General features: G+C 45.0%; 1 protein-coding gene and 1 pseudogene across 1 annotated transcript; both read left to right on the forward strand.

Annotated features, from left to right (window-relative positions):
* Positions 1 to 2587, forward strand: LOC120676746 (annotated as a pseudogene).
* A 6114-nt stretch (positions 2588 to 8701) lies between these two features.
* On the forward strand, positions 8702 to 15068 carry LOC120673616 (vacuole membrane protein KMS1-like). The gene is made up of 8 exons (XM_039954554.1): positions 8702 to 9054; positions 10131 to 10342; positions 10560 to 10638; positions 11678 to 11980; positions 12522 to 12679; positions 12967 to 13083; positions 14196 to 14381; positions 14509 to 15068. Exons 1-8 carry the CDS (start codon positions 8979 to 8981, stop codon positions 14668 to 14670), a joined length of 1293 nt encoding a protein of 430 aa, XP_039810488.1. The 5' UTR covers positions 8702 to 8978; the 3' UTR covers positions 14671 to 15068.
* Positions 15069 to 16798: the final 1730 nt, after the last annotated feature.

Below are 16798 nucleotides of genomic sequence, written 5' to 3' on the forward strand. Positions count from 1 at the left end.
CTGACTCGGGCTCAAGGGAAAACACGTTCGGATTGAATTGGCATAAATTCCCTCATCCTTCCCCAGTCGCGAATACTTCTTGCGAACCGACAGAGGAAGCTGTTCGATCCTCGCGCGATTCTCTTCCTCCCGAATCCCGATCGCAAAGAGTGGGGAGCGAGCGGCGGCGGCGCCGCCACCATGGACAGCCACGACGCCATCAACTGGGTCTCCGCTGAGGGCGACTCAGACGACGATGATTCCCGCCGCCGCAAGCGCCGGAGGGAATCGCTCGAGCCCGACCTCTCCAAGCCCGTCCGGTTCGTCTCCACCGGCTACGCCATGCCCTCCCAGGAACCAGATCCCGTCCCTGGGAACGCCGTGGCCAAGGAGGACGAGGCAGGGGCAGAGGCGGAGGACGTTGAGCCGCTGCCCGCGATGTTCGGGAAGATCAGGGAGGGCGCCCGCGCGAGGCGGGAGGAGAAGGAGCGGGAGCGCGACGCCGCGGCGCACCGGCGCCAGGCCCAGGCGTCGGGGAATCCGCCGTCGGCTCCGGGGAGCGTGCAGTCTAACGCCACTGTGGCCAATATGATGCGCATGATGGGCGGGTACTCTCCCGGCATGGGCCTCGGCAAGCACGGGCAGGGGAGAACAGAGCCACTGGAGGCCACCGTGCGACTCAAGAACGCCGGCCTCGGCTTCGTCGAAGGGTTCAAGAAACCCATGCTCGCGCCGTCCAAGGAGAACCTGACGCCCGCGACTTGCCCGCCGGCGTCAACAAAGGAGCGGCAGCATCGGTGGTTGAAGAAGGACAGCGTCAGGAAAACTCCGGTCTTGACAAGGATCGCGTTGTTGGCAACGCGCGATGGGGAGGAGCCGGGGGAGCAGCCTGCTGTTGTTCAGAAGGTGATCGACACACGAGGGCCACAGGAGCGTGTCCTGACGGATCTGAGAGGGCTCAACGGCGAGCAGGAGATGGAGTCGAACGACGCGCCGATGCCGGAGCTGCAGTACAACGTGCGGCTGCTTGTTGACGACGCGAGGATCGACGTTCAGAGGCTGCACGCCCAGCTGCGGCGGGAGCGGGAGAAGGCGGCCAGCTTGGCGCGGGAGAAGGAGAAGCTGTCGGAGCAGGAAGTAGTGCAGATACGGCAGCTGAAGGTTATGGAGATGATTGCAGGGGCGCTAGAGAAGGTCCGTGTGGACGATGCAGCCGGCGTTCTCACTCTCGAAGGATTGTTCATGGAGATTCGGGACTTGAAGGCGCGTTTCGGGGAGGAGTTCAAGATGTGCGGCATCGCATGGATCGCCTGCCAATTCGCGCATCCGCTGCTCATCCGCTTCTTCCAGGGCTGGCAGCCGCTCCAGGATCCGTCGGTTGGGCTGGAGGTCATGTCATCGTGGAAGGATTTGCTGGAGGAAGACCAACCATATGACTTCTCGCACAGTGCTGCATCCATGGCGCCGTACGCGCAGCTTGTCAGCGAGGTCATCCTGCCGCCCGTGAGAATACAAGGAACCAATTCGTGGGATGCAAGGGTTCCAGAACCGATGCTCGGCTTTCTGAGGACGTGGAAACAGGTGCTGCCTCTTGTTGCGCTTGGCTTGATACTTGAGCATGTGGTCATGCCAAAGCTCTCGGCTGCCGTGGAATCATGGGATCCACGCAGTGAGAATGTGCCAATCGATGTGTGGGTGCACCCATGGTTGCCGATCCTTGAGCAAAGCAGCATAGAAACTCTCTGTCATTCCATCCGACACAAGCTGAGCAGTGTCCTCCACGTATGGCAAGCACGCGATGCATCAGCTCACGCTCTGCTGTTTCCATGGAAAAAAGTGTTTGATTCTGCAATTTGGGAAGACCTGATTACGCGCTATATCGTTCCGAAACTGAAGATGGCACTGCAGGAGTTTCAGATCAACCCAGCAGACCAGAAGCTCGATCAGTTCAATTGGGTGATGCTTTGGGCCTCTACAATCCCGGTGCAGCAAATGGTTGATATATATGCTGGAAGTTGATTTCTTCAGCAAGTGGCATCAGGTCATGTACCATTGACTGTGTTCACCAAATCCTGATTTCAACGAGATGGTTAGTTGGTACAAGGGCTGGAAGGGCCGTTTCCCACCGGAGTTGCTTGCCAACGAGCGCATACGGGTGCTTTTGACACTAGGCCTGGACATGATGAACCAAGCCGCTGAAGGACTGGAGGTTGTGCAGCCTGGGGCTAGAGAGAATCTGGGCTACTTGAGAGATTCAGAGAAGCGACCACTCGATGCACAACCGAAAGAATCACGGCTCCCTTCTTGCCATGGGGCGCCAGGAACAGCCATGGCAGATCTGAGCTTCAAGGAGTGTATCCAGGCATACGCGATGGGGAAGGGTTTGTTATTTATGCCTAGAGTTGGCAAGTCCTACAATGGCATGCCAGTGTATGAGTTTGGCACTGTAAGTATTTGCTTAGATTCCGTGAACCGAGTGGTCTATGCACAACTACGAGAAGGAGCTGAGACATGGAGCGTTGTATCTCTTAGGCAAGTTGTGGAAATGAATTGTGTATAGGGAGAACTCAGTAATTCATCATCTTTCCGCGGGATTTACTGATTTCCACTATTTTTTTCCATGCTAAAACCCATTTAACTTTGGATAAGCAATGGATACAATACAACGACAGGCATCCATCATGAGTATTAATAGTTCCTTTTGCCTACAATTTCAGTGTCACGATGTCAATTCAATTAGATCAGACTAGCAGCAACGCACGTGCGACACGCACGTTAATAAAAATAAAAAGACGCTTTCTTGTAGAGCCGAGAAAGCCGCCGAACAGCCGCGCCAGTGCCGTCCCGCCGATCGGGGAAGGCCGCTGTGCCGGGCGCTACCATCCGCGCCGCATCCTATCTACACATCTTATTTTCTTATTTCATTAGCACTATCGCTGAATCTTTAAACATGTGTAGACATGATTTCAACACTCTAATAAACAACATCTCCTTCCTAACTAACAAAATAAAACTTCTATCACAACAAACATTGCAACATGGGCAGGAGGCAGACTTTGGTGTTGAATGCAACTTCATGTTGCTTTTGTGGAATCAGATGCTTGCCGCAGTTTTAGCCCCCTTCCGATCAGCAGAGAGGTCCTATCTTGGAAGATGAAATCAGATGGTAGCAGATTCTTGGCGCGACAACGGCAACAATGGGTGAATGATTAACCCTAGTGATATATTGCTTTTATAGATGCTGTGATTGGAAGGCAAGGAGATATTATATTTTTGGAAAGGTTTTGCGGCAATTAGGGCAATTTCAATTAACCCCTTGATTGATTGATATGATATTTTGATTATTTAGTATGGAAAGAATTTATACTTAATTTTTGCCCATCCATATATACTACTCGGTTTCCTAGTTGTGCATAAGAAAAGAAATATGTGAGGATCAATTTCTCCCATAATTGTGCACACCTTTCTTTTCCTTCCATAAAACAATGCTGTCAATTATTATCCTTCCAAAATTTCATAAAACAATGATGTCAACTATTATGCTTCCAAAACAAATAACACACGAATTATGGGCGAATGATGGTCATGTCGCGTGAATATCAGGGAGCGCGAGATGGAAAGGACGAAGGAAAAAAAGGGAAGTGAATGTGGGTACATCCGGATGGGTAGAGGAGGCCACAGTGACAAAAAAAATATTTTGGGCGGAATCATTTTCCTTCTCTCCGTTTTTTGGGTCCACCATGATCCTGTCAACCACTTGGCCTTACATGTGGGCCTTCAAGAGGTGTTTTGTGAGGTGGGTGGGTGAGTTAATCTTAGTGAGAAATGTTTTCAATTCTTTCATCCTTTATAGTATAGATAGATAATAGATAGACTTGCATCCAATACAAGTCATGCTATTTTACTTACCTTTTATGTCTAGTGGCAAACATTGCGGACCAACATCTTGATCTTGATCGGCCATCTAATTGTCCATGAATGACGAATGACTCCATGCCCGGCTGCCCATGAACGGGTGAGCGGTGGCTGTGGAAGCGTATATCAGGCGTCGAGGGGATGATTCATGACCCATGTGTCAGACGGACGCAGATTCAGTGACATTATACGGTGATATTCTCGATGACATTGAGTCACTGACGTGTAAGATCCACGTAATATGGGTCACTGACCATACCCACAGTTGCGGGCGATGCACTGAAATTGGGGCTGAGATCCGGTGGAGTGGCTTCAAAGCCCTCCACAGTATGAGTGAAGTTTAAAACTATTCATATCAGCCACCACAACAAAATTAGCATCGGTTCTCTCTCCTCAAAAGCTGAAAGCGACTCATCTCATTTTTCTCTCTCAGCTGCACATCAAGTTCTCTCCTCCCATCCAATCTCTCTTCTCTACTCAGTATTCTATCAACAAGCATCGATGCTAGAATATTCACCGCTCCCATTTTTTGAAGCTTAGGCACCACTTAGGCATCACTAGCTGCAATGTTAGAAGTGATGCCCAAACACTCTATCTCCTTTTCTAGCTTCACTCAGAACCAACATCGTGAAGAGCCTAGGTTGCACTGAGATTGGTAGCGCTGTACTGAATGTTTCAGACTCGCATCGGTCCTTTTCCATGCTCCCAGGATGCTTTGCTAGCAAAATTTCATTGTTTCTTCCTTACATTAACGAGTCACAATATCAGAGTAGTGCAAGCTCTCACGAGCAAGAGGTTGGAGATCAGAAATCGGCTTTGTATCACAACTCTTGGTGGAGTTGAAGATAGTCAAGATAAAGAGAGATTGTAACAAGGTAGCAAATGAATTAGCTGCATTAGCTAGGCGGAACACTCACGCAACGGTGTGGTTAGATCAGGCTCCAGTGTGTGTCACTAACCTTATTGCCACCGATTGTATTGAGGAACAGTTTAGATAATAAAGTTCTTTTTTTACCCGCAAAAAAAATTAACAGTCACAATATCAGTTCCAATCTAAAGTAACAAACGAGGCAGGGGAGGCGCGGGGCCAGCCCGGCCACGTCGGCCCAAAATCCCTGGGCCCTGCGATGCCCATCGTCCGCCTTGTGTAGGTTTGCCGTCCGGCTGGCTGGACGATTCCGACGGCCCACGCGCCTGCTTGCCTGCAGAAAATCTATTCATCTTCTGTAAAAAAATTTTCCAACTTACCTTCCAGTATTTGAGATTCGTGAAAAAAAAAAACACACCCGTTGATCCACCCTGTCTCCGCATCCGCAAAGCTTGTCTCCCCGCCACCATCACCGCCGTCCGCCCGCGGCTTCTGCTTTCCCGGTGCCGGCTGCCGCGACCTGCAGCGCGCTGCCGCTGCTTGCAGCCGCCTGCTGCTTCCTGCTGCCTGCGGCACGCGGACGCTGCCCGCCATCGCCTGCAGCGCGCAGCCGCGGCCAGCGCTGCCCGCCCGCCGATGTCGAAGATGCTTGAGCATTTGCTCCCAGATAATTAGGATGGAGCAAAAATTGAATCCTTGCTGTCCACGAGAACTGGAGGAAGGCGACGAGATAACCAAACTAGAAGGGATTGAAGTACCTGCAGGATTTGCCGGTGATAAAATTGGTCACGAAATCCCAGAGGATGCGCCGTCGCAGCGCGCAGCCCGCACGCCGGCGCTGCTTTCCGCCGCGTCGTTGCTCGCACTCCACGTCGCCTCTCGTCCGAGGGCTGCGCGCGCCGGCGCTGCTCTCCGCCGCATCGTTGCTCACGCTCCACGTCGCCTCTCGTCCGAGAAGAAGCTTGTCTATTAGCGTTCAACATTTTGAATTTAACAGTTCAACATTTTATTCTTCCAATTTCAACAATTTATCTGTATAGTTTCAACATTTTTATTGTCAAATATTGAACTGGTTTAATAAAATATTGAATTAATTATATTAAAATGTTGAATATAGTTACTGAAGTTTATATAGAATAATTGGACCAAATAAGCCTTAAAATAATGACTTATCTATCTTCCACGGCATAGGAAGCCCCGCCTGCCTGTCCTCGTCCTACCGACTTCCGCGCGGAGTGCCTCTGCCGTCGTCGCGTGCTTCTTGCGGCGGGCGCTGCCGATTTGCTTATGATAAAGATTGACCCGGGTGGAATTAGTGGTCCTCTTTCACTTTCGGTTTCCCTTTCCGGGTAGGTCCTTGCTTCCGCCATCTCCATCCTTGCTCTTCTCCCGCTCGTATCGTTGAGGTTGGAATTGCTTTCGATGGGTTGACCTTCCGCTTTTCTTGGGATACCTCCGATGGGTACGAACGGGTTCCGCTGGAGTTTTATTCCCTCTTTTCTTGTTGGAGATTAAGTTTTGGCTGGGTGCATTCCCACTGCTGCAGGAGGAATTTTTTGGGTTCTGCTTTTCCTTCGGTAATTTTTTGGGGTGCCTGTTCTTGGCTCCTCTGGGGACGAGCGGGACTCCGTTGGAGTTTTATTCCTTCTTTTTTTGGTCGAATTGTAGTCTCTGTTGGATGTCATCCTGCTGCGTAGGAGTTTTTGGTTCCTGCTCTTCCTTATCTGCTATTCTTTAGGGGTGCCTGTTCTGTTACCCTTTTCTATTATTTTGCAGGCGGCCTGCGGATCTACGGAGGGTTGTTATTCCTCAGCTGCGGCTGCTGCTCTGCTGCTGCCCGCTTCTTCACTGTATGTAAGCTTAGCACGTTTTATGTTTGGATCCAATCATGGATGATTCAGCTTTCCTCTCTGTTTTGTGGAGGCAATTATTTGTAGAACTTGAATACGCCTTCTGCTATAGTTCTTTCCTTCATCTTGATTTCACATTGGCTACCTTTATGTAAAAAAATCAAATAGAACCATACAAGGAACCGTCCTTGATTTCATAGAGGGAATTGTCATTGACACATTAGATGACCTGACCTGATGTTGACTCCCTTCGAGGCCACATATAGAAATTAAGTAGAATTGTTTCTTGTTTTTGTGAGCTCACCTGTGTCTCTGAAAAGTTTCTTTTCTGAATAAGTTCAGCATTTCAGTCCAGTTTAGCAAAGCAAATTCCGAAAGTTATACAGAACAAAGAAGGTGAAATATGAGACATCTATTCTGGTCAATCAGTGCTATCCTGCTCAATGATGTGAGTTATTACGAATTGCATCTCAATCCCACCCTTGGATTCCAAAAACAAATCCTATAATCTGAACCATTATATTCACTTTGCATCTTGGTCTTATCTTACTCAGGGTAACTATCAAATCTAATAACGTGCAGTGTTGTTTTAACTTGCATCTTGGTCTTATATTACTCATGGTCACTATCAGTTCATTTGCTACCCCTTTCTTCAATTTTTTTTGCTTTTTTCTTTACTGTGGAATCACGGTTATTGGTATGGAGATTCTAGAGCTTGTCTTGTTGTCTTGTTTTTATGTAGTTTGAACCCTAAAATCTTATGTTACTATGCTTCGCAGTTAAATTGACCTACTAAGCATGAGGAATACAAGAGTAATTAGCTGGGAAAAAAATAATGGACTCTTCTCATAGCTCAAGGCAGAGCTCTATTTTTAAATGCACACCGTCCACGTGTACTGTATAAAATTGAAAGACTGAGTCCTTAGTTTTTTTTACCACAGTTTAAATGTAGTATGAAGCATTGCTCAAGAAAAAAAACAATCTTTTTAAAATAGCATAACTGGAAAAAATAATGTTAGAAAATCAGCGGCTTGAAATAAATCAAAATTGCTTCAGTGGAGTGATACATCTTAATAATACATATCTTAAGATATATATTGGCTCTTAAAAATTGAGACCTATCTGGCATTACGATGTGAGCAGATAGGTTGATGGGTCCTTTAGTTTTGTGCCGTAGTAATGTTGACAGCTCAAAATCCTAATTTGCATGGGGACCTTAATTACTTTGTTAACGGGATAGGCAATTGCGACAACCTATTTTTAAGAATCAAATATCAGCTTTTTCCTATTTACCTTTGCTTCCCTTATTTTCTTTGTGATACTTACGTTTTGAAAACTCAAGTAAAAATTGTCATTGTTGTAAGGCTTTCTTCGTCTACTTTGTAAAGGGTTTCTATACTAAGTGGAATGAACTATTCTGAAATTTGAGTGTTGAGCTGAGTCATGAAGTTCCTTTTACCACAAAATAGTGGTGTCCTCATGACATATTTTGACTAAAATTCGTTTGTAATCAACTGCAATACTTTCATAACCATTTCACTCATCTCATAATGTACACTAACAAATCATACCATTTTTCATCAGAGGAAGCAGCAGCAGGTCCTCGCCCTGTCTCCATCCACGCTACCAAGCTCGGACTTTCTATAATATTGTGTCTGACGCTACCATGCATGGACTTTTTGTAACAACACTCAAAACTGCTCGTGATTATCTGTGTGTAAAATATATATGTGTTTTCGCACTAACTACACTCGCCGTCCTAAATTACCTAGAATAATTAATGTTATATGTGATATTGCATCCACCTTCGTTTCTATACAACCGTGTGGCTCCACGCGCGCATGAGCGCGCGCCAAACACTAGTCAATTTACAGTCTCAACTCTCCATTCAACAATCTGTCACAACGACGGCCACGGCCCACGGGGGATCGGGATTTCGCAGTTTGTGGGCCCGTGGGCCGACGACTGACTGGGCTCTCTGGGTTTCCGGGGTCGTTCGCTCCTTTCTCGTCGGATGCGAAAGCAACGGGCGATGCGCGGCTGGGCGTCCCTCGAAGACAAAATCCTGTACTTTGGAGGACCTGGATGCAAAAGGACCAACCGGAACCGGAGCAAGCAACAGCAAAATGGGGGGAAAGGGAGAATGAGCGAACCGCGCGACGGGACTCGGGAGGGAACCAGCGTCTCGGCGGCTCCGCGGCTCCGCGGCGACCACATCAAGATCCTGTGCACGATCCGGCTCGCCCGGCGGCCGCTCGCTAAGCCCTTAGAGCTGAGATTCGGATCCGGGCGGGGGCGCGCCATGGTGGTTATGGTGCCGCTGAACCGCGGGATCTAGGTTTTTCGCGCGCCGCGGAGTGGGAGCGATGGGGCGCCGGAAGATGTCAGCGGCGGCGGCGCCGTCTCGGAGCTGGTCCAACGTGGGCGGAAGCGTCATCCCCGGTGAGATCCGTGACTTTTTTTAATGCGTGCGGTGGCGTTAAGGCACTTCGAGACGTTGGGGATCGGGGCTACCTTGCTTGTGTTTTTATGGAAACCGGTTTGATAGTGGCGGGCAGGGAGATAGGTATGGAGTGGAGATGTAGCTTAGTGAGATCGGGGATAGCCTTGGACGGGGAGTGCGGGATGTTCGGTTCATCGGTGCTTGCATTGTAACGCCTGTCTATTTTGGTGGTGTGGATTTAAGATTTACTCGGATTCAAATATGGATCACACCAGTGCACGTAATACACGTCACATCCCTTTTTGTGCTGTTACTTTTGGACGAGCCAGACGTTTCAGTTTGAAGGTTAGTTGGGCAGTTGTGCTATTCATTTATTACTGTAGAGAGAATATAATTACGAGATAAAAGCATCTTAGGTATTTTTAATATGAATATGGAAGGTCATTCTTTTGCAATAACCACATATTAGTTTTTGCGATTTGTGATGCCTAGTTCAGTTTGCATCAATCACATAGCTTAGTTAGGCCTTGTCCAACGGGTAGCGATGTCGCTGGCTTTGGCTGAGTTGGCGGAGAGAGAAACCAGCAAAATTCTTCCGCTAGCGAGTAACCCATCGCTAGCTCGTGGCGTGTTTTCCCCGGCGTAGAGAGAAGCGGCACATAAACCAAGAAGTAGCAGAGTTTATTTTTCCTTTCTTTACTCTTTCTCACATCCACGTCCGCTGACGACGTCGTCAGCACCGCTGGAGGCGGCCTTATTTGTGCATCACGGACCATGAGACGAATCAAACATGCCTCTACAAATACTACAATGGACTTGTTAGATAACAAGTGTGTGATGTGCATAACTCAAATGTCTGAAACCATAGAATAGCTGATCCAGTCAGCAGTCTCACTTTGTTTTTGCTGGTGCATTGAAAATAAGTAGCAACCAAGGACCTATGTTCTGATGTATGCTTTTGCGAGTGGCAGTATGAGTTCCCTGTTCTTGATAACCAGACACACCAGTAGTTCCTATTTATGATGACTGGTGCATATTTCGTTTTCTTTATCTCATATTTTTGTTTATTTTGCAGAACTTCGAGCGAAACACAAAATGGACTTGGAAAATTTGACGCTGACAAAACAGCCACTCAGAACGTTGCATTTTTTTCTGTTGGCCTTGTTACAATACTTGAAAAGATTAGCAACATATATCCTGAGTAAGAGTGGTTTGTTTGTTCTCCTACTTGTTCTGGTGGTAGCTCCTGGAATCTTCCTAGTTGTTTCAGATGGCTTGCACAAGAAGGTGTGATGCATTTCCTGCTATTGTTTTTTTTAATCTGTGGTATACTGCTAGTCATTCCATCACATTTGATACAGTATTTTACTGTAATAGAGTTTTTACTACAAAGCCAAAATATTCAGGGAAGATGATACTTTGAAGAGTTGTATATTCTGAGATAATATCTTTTTGATAGCATATTGGTTTGAACACTAATGTTGTTTTCTTGACATGTATGCAGCATGTGCAGGAGTTCATTAACTATGCTAAATTTGTGTTATGGTGGGTTTCATTAGGTGTGGCTTCATCAATTGGACTAGGCAAGTTTTATTTGCACATCTCATCATTGTGGAGTTCAATTACACCTAAAAGAAAGCAAAAGCAAATGAATAGAATGCTGCTGGAGTTTGGCTTTTCATCCCTTCTTTCCTAAAAGTATTTGGTTAGTTTTTTCTTAACTGCTTAGCACCGGATGTATTTGAAGGCTTGATTCGTCATTTCTAAACTTAGTCAGAAAAAGATGGAAATCAGAACTCATTTATGTTTTGGTCATTATTGCTAAACTGTATATTTGAGGAAAGAAGGAAAAATATGAACCAGTCAATTCATGCGTAGTTTGTGTTTGCAACATTACTAGGACTTCCAAAAACCTTTAAAAATGTTAGTAGAAGGTGATAAGTGGGCAATAATTGTCAGATTATATATGTAATACATACAGTTGGAGGAATAAATGGAACAAGCCTGTAGTGAATATATATACTGTTCACCTTTTTTATGCCATATTTATATACTTCTCATTATCTAGCTGCCACGTGATTCTGACCAGTTTGCAGACATATTCTCTCTGTTTAGTCTATGTTTTGAATGATCCTTGCAACCAGTTATAAAGTTAATCATCATGGAGATTTTGTGAATGTTTTGCACTTTGCACCTGACGATTTTACTGTGTTGGCATTTTTGTTTTTTTGCATTGTACTAGAGTCAAATAGGTACGCAGATAAATTGATGTCTTCTCCTTTACCTTCCTTGTAAAGTTATTTTTACCTTATTTGTAAGGTTATTTATGGAATTTGTGGCTATCCAATGACAATTCTGTCAAGCTTCCAAAATATTATTTGCTTAAATATAAACGAAGCATATGTGTTTTTTGCTAAGTATGTTCAGCTTATTATTTGGTGGATTGTACTGCCTTACTTTTCTTTGGGCTCTACAACCTTCCAGTTTGTCAACACATGCTGCAATTAGTGCTTGCCGACATTTAAAGTTAGAAACTAGAACATGTAAATTTGGAATGTTCTATTGCTGTAACAGATAAGAAAACACATTTATGAAGCTTATGATTTAATTTTTAAAATGCAGGTTCTGGTTTGCATACATTTGTGCTGTATCTGGGCCCTCATATTGCTCTGTTCACTATTAAAGCTGTTCAATGTGGCCGAATTGATTTGAAAATGGCTCCATATGACACCATACAGCTAAAAGTTGGGCCATCATGGCTTGACAAGAAATGTTCAGAATTTGGACCACCTGTGTACCCAGCATCAGCTCATTCTGTTAGGATCCCAGTCTTCGACTTGCTACCTCAGATACAGCTGGAAGCAGTTCTTTGGGGCATTGGGACTGCACTTGGCGAGCTTCCCCCTTATTTCATATCACGTGCAGGTGAAATTGCATGTCATTTTTTTCATTATAGTGATATTCTATTATATGTTACTCTTTACACAATTTCGCTGATTGCTGTACAGAAGCATTACCGGCCTTTGTATTTCTTCTAACATATTTCTTTTGACAGCACGATACATCTCTTCTGCAGTTTTACTATGTAACATTGTGGCTGTCTGTTACTTAAATTTTGAATTGCCCTGTTTGAAGGCACCTAATGTTTATTGAGTAAATATTGCATAGTTTGTATATGCTATGTCAAGTTGTTGTTTCTTCCGTTCTTAAATTCATAGAACTATAACTTATCAGAGGAAACAAGGCCATGCCCATTTCTTTTACATGCTATGGCTGCACATTTACGGTAGTATGCTGAGGTGCGGTGCCACTCCAATTATGTGATGAATTTATGAAAATCCATTTCTAGAAGTGTTGCGTGTGGGTTCTTGGTAAGAGTAGGAAGGCTAGTTGTGGCATTTTTGTTCCTGTTTTTTTTATTGATTTAAGTTTGGTTATCCTAAATGGATGTTGTGCCATGTTTCAGCTCGCCTATCAGGAAGTGAGTCAAAAGCAGTCAAGGAGCTTGATGCTGCTACTTCCAAAGAAGATGGCCGAGTAGCATCCACTCTTAATAGAACCAAGCGTTGGCTTCTTTCTCACTCACAACATCTGAACTTCTTCTCTATCTTGATACTTGCTTCGGTTAGTCTCTCTTCAGCTAGCTTTCCTTACCAATTTCTATAGTATGGATGTCTTACAAAAGTATGTGCTTTATGAGTCATATGACATTGTGCCTTCACAATTAGATAGTTCATGCACCATTGGACCATGTGCAAGGCTTAACTCCACATTTTAAAGCTGTCTATCTATTTGATATAAACAACAGCAAAAAATAAGCCAATGGAACATTCCCTGTACAAAAGCTACTATAAGTTTCCTCTAAAGGATTTTTTTTAAATTAAAAAAACTAATTTTTGTGCCCTTGTTAGGTTCCGAACCCACTCTTTGACCTTGCTGGTATTATGTGTGGGCAATTTGGTGTGCCCTTCTGGGAGTTCTTTTTTGCAACTTTGATTGGGAAGGCTATCATCAAGACTCATATTCAGGTGAGGCATCTCCCTTGTACTTTTTATCTTATATAATAATTGGCTTGTGTATATTCAGTTTTTTGGAGGGATTTCCGTTGATACTATTGTCTGGCCAGTGGTCTTTTTAATGTGATAAGATAATTATGTATTAACTTCGTTAGATGCAACTACTCTTTGATGTTGTGTGGATGTATGCTTGTATGTGATCATTCTTGTCCACTTGGACTCACCTTTTTAACCATACCCGCCATCTCAGCAAAAGCCAAATAAGGAGATTTAGACTCCTGTACACATATGTTAGTCCTTGAAACCTTGGCCCTTCGGATATGATTTTAGCTCAAAATATATCAGGTTTTGCATAAATTGCTTTGAAAGCTTGTGTTATTAACCTTAGTTCATTTGGGGGAATAGGGAGGATAACCATTGCCGAAGATGGCCGGGCAAAGTCGGCGTGGGGGGAGACTAGAGTATTTGGGAGATTTGGACTGTTCGTTCTTTCATTGTTTGATTAAAAGAGATACAATCCCATCCTTATATAGATGGGCTGACTTGACCCTTAAGAAACCCTGACTTGACCCTAAACCAAGCTCTAAATTTAAGGAAATAACAAACCAATCTAATCTAATCTTTCCTAATATCCTAGACCCATTACTGTTCACGGTGTGAACAGTACTTTCTACCCATAACAGCATGGCCCTTCTGATATGTTAGGTTTTGAATATATTATATATCAGGATGAGCGCGCAGTCAGTAGTGTCCCCCTATTCATTGTTCCACCCCTTGGTTATTTCTACTTGGGTTCCTGAATCTTTTCATAAGAAAAGCTGAAGCTGAAAATGAAATAAACCTAATGATAGTTCGGTAATTGAATATAATTTGATAACTAGATTTGGTTTGATACTGTACTTTATTTGGTATCCATATTTGAAATATCTGATGTACTTCTAATATCCTTGTTCCTTAAAAGCCCATCTAAATTAAGTTGTGAAACCTCTGTGGCTAGGTTAATGTACATGACTGAATTATTTAAGTCACTTTGGTCTGTCCATACCTGATTTGTGACGAAGGTTTACACCAAGAGCTGCAGCACTCTTTATGCTGACATGTATTTTTTTTCCCTGCTCCCACAGACTCTCTTTATTGTGTCCTTGTGCAACAATCAGCTCTTGTATCTTATCGAGAAGGAATTAATCTGGATATTTGGTCACATTCCTGGGTTTTCTGCCACCCTGCCATCTGTGATTGCCAAACTCCATGCTGCAAAGGACAAGTATCTGTCGCCACCAGCAGCAGTCTCATCCTCCTCACAAATGGAGGTTGGTGTCTTCAGTTCAAACCCATGATATTCTGAGCTTGAACGACCTCTCTCTTAGCTACCCTTAATTACCCGCATCCCTTTTTTCTTACCGGTTCATTAATGCGCTATAATTTTACCATGTACAGGACAAACAGTGGAATTTCTCTTTTACATTTGTCTGGAACTCTATAGTGTGGTTTGTGCTTCTGAACTTCTTCATTAAGATAATCACGTCAACAGCACAGGATTATCTAAAAAAACAACAGGACATGGAGATGGAACTTGTCTCCGATTCCAAGACTAACTAGTGGTGCAACTGGTGGTGTTTATTCAGCTGCTAGCTGCGAAGATGCTCCTCTGTAGCCTTACTCCTGTCTAAGCCCTTGCAGATGATACCAAGTTGCAACACTCAATTGGTAGTAGTTAGTCATCTGTATAGTGAACAGAGACATGGGCTTGGTTAACTTGCCAGGTGATGGCTACGACCTTTTGTCATTGAACCTGTACTGGCTTCTCCCGGAGGAGAATCGTCCTGTTATTTGTCGGACACCAACACGGATAAAATAGTAGTAGGAATTGTTTATGAAGCACGATTGCTTTGCCGAGATGTATCGCTGGAACCTGTTTCAATTTATTTTGGAAATGTAATAGAAACTTTGGAGGAATCAACCATGATATTTTCCATTAAGCTTACTCCATGTGGATTTTTGTCATTGGTGCCAGCTAGAGCTAGCAGTAGCACTTCGGCTCTTCCCCCCTTGGCAAATAAAACTGCACATCACAGCCCGGTTTCTCTTGGGCATCTTGCACGACGCGCTGCCAGTAAGAGCACTTGCCCAGGTTCTGGCTCGAGCAATTGGACTTCTGAAGAACTCAATAGGCAATCAGCAGGCATTTGTCATCTCAATGTTCACAAGATATTTGTCAGATTGCCATGGTCGTTAATCCGAGGAGATAGAACTTTGGTGACCGACACGTAGCTGACCGTGTCATCTTCTGATTTGTTACCGTAGCATTCTGGAGTCTGAATCTCATTTCGCAGGAGCAGTGCGATTACACCTCAGCAAAGCCAAAGTAGGCAATTGGTACTGTAACCGATTACACCTCAGCAAAGCCAAAGTAGGCAATTGGCACTGTAACCTTTGCTTTGTAGTGTACTTCCCACCGTACCTTCGTCGTCGGAGCCGAACACCTTTTACAGCAGAACCAAACAATTGTAGCGCAAGTAGCGACATGGTTCCCGTCACTCCCGGCTTGGCACGTAGTTCGGCACTGGGGCGAAAGTTGTGGAAGTAGCCAGCTTAGTGCTCTCAAGGGGAGGAGTAAATAAAGAACCACCGCCCCCTGATTAACTAGCATTTGTAGCGCGACTCCAACAATCAGAGTCATCGTGTAGGCTTGTTAGTTGTCATCGAAAGAGTCCGTCGTCGCGTGGAAGTATAAAAGGTTAAAGCGACGGTGCTGCACGAGAGCGATGGCTACCTAATGCAGTGCCTTTAGGCAACGCCCTTCCGACACCGATACCCAACAAATTCACATGAGGCGACCTTCCAGAGCACTAGCGATTTCCTCGAAGAAGAAGAAGAAGAAGAAGCAAATAAGCAATGAAGCATGCGTGCCCACGGGGCACGGCGCGTCAGCCGTACATACTGATGCTGGCGCGGACCCGGACGTTGATGGCACAGTGACTTCGTGAAGGACACGGTGGTTTCCCCGGTGAAAGCTGAAAGGAGCCCGTCGGCAGTCAGGACTCAGGACAACACAGGTTAGCGGCCCGCACGGGGAGGCGACTGGCCCCCGGTCTCCGGCTCTCCGAGTCTCCGCTGCCGAATGAAAAGGCCAGTCTCAGTCGCAGTCGCAGGCACGTCAGGACTCGCAGGCTCGCAGCCGCAGCGAACGGTCAGCAGAGCAGAGAGAGCGATCCGGGTGTGTTTGTTCCCACCATGTAAACGCAAAAACGCAAAATTTTGCAATAGAATTTTGTTAATTTGAAGCACTAAATGAAGTCTATTTATAAATTTTTTTTATAGATAGGCTGTAAATCGCGAGACGAATCTAATGAGTCTACTTAATCCATGATTTATAACAGTGATGCTACAGTAACCATCCGCTAAATATTTATTAAATATGAATTAATTAGCACTATTAGATTCGTCTTGTGATTTACAACCCATTTGTGAAATTTTTTTTGTAAATAGACTTCATTTAGAGCCCGTTTAGTTCCAAAAACGAAAAATTTTGGATGTCAAATCGACTGTTTGACCAGATGTCGGTAGGTTTTTCGGATACTAATTAAAAAACTAATTTCAGAACTCACTTAGAAACCGCGAGACGAATCTTTTGAGTCATTTGACCGCATCATTAGCACATGTGGGTTACTGTAGCACTTATGACTAATCATGCACTAATTAGGCTCAAAAAATTCGCCTCGTCGTG

Source organism: Panicum virgatum, chromosome 5N (genome assembly GCF_016808335.1).
Source record: "Panicum virgatum strain AP13 chromosome 5N, P.virgatum_v5, whole genome shotgun sequence".
NCBI classification, from domain to species: domain Eukaryota; kingdom Viridiplantae; phylum Streptophyta; class Magnoliopsida; order Poales; family Poaceae; genus Panicum; species Panicum virgatum.

What these genes read in the sequence shown, in the direction of transcription:
- LOC120673616 (XM_039954554.1), top strand. Translation starts at nt 8,979, where the DNA reads ATGGGGCGCCGGAAGATGTCAGCGGCGGCGGCGCCGTCTCGGAGCTGG. An exon ending in GGCTTCATCAATTGGACTAG is followed by an intron (nt 10,639 to 11,677) that starts GCAAGTTTTATT and finishes TTTAAAATGCAG; the next exon opens with GTTCTGGTTTGCATACATTT. An exon ending in TCATCAAGACTCATATTCAG is followed by an intron (nt 13,084 to 14,195) that starts GTGAGGCATCTC and finishes CTGCTCCCACAG; the next exon opens with ACTCTCTTTATTGTGTCCTT.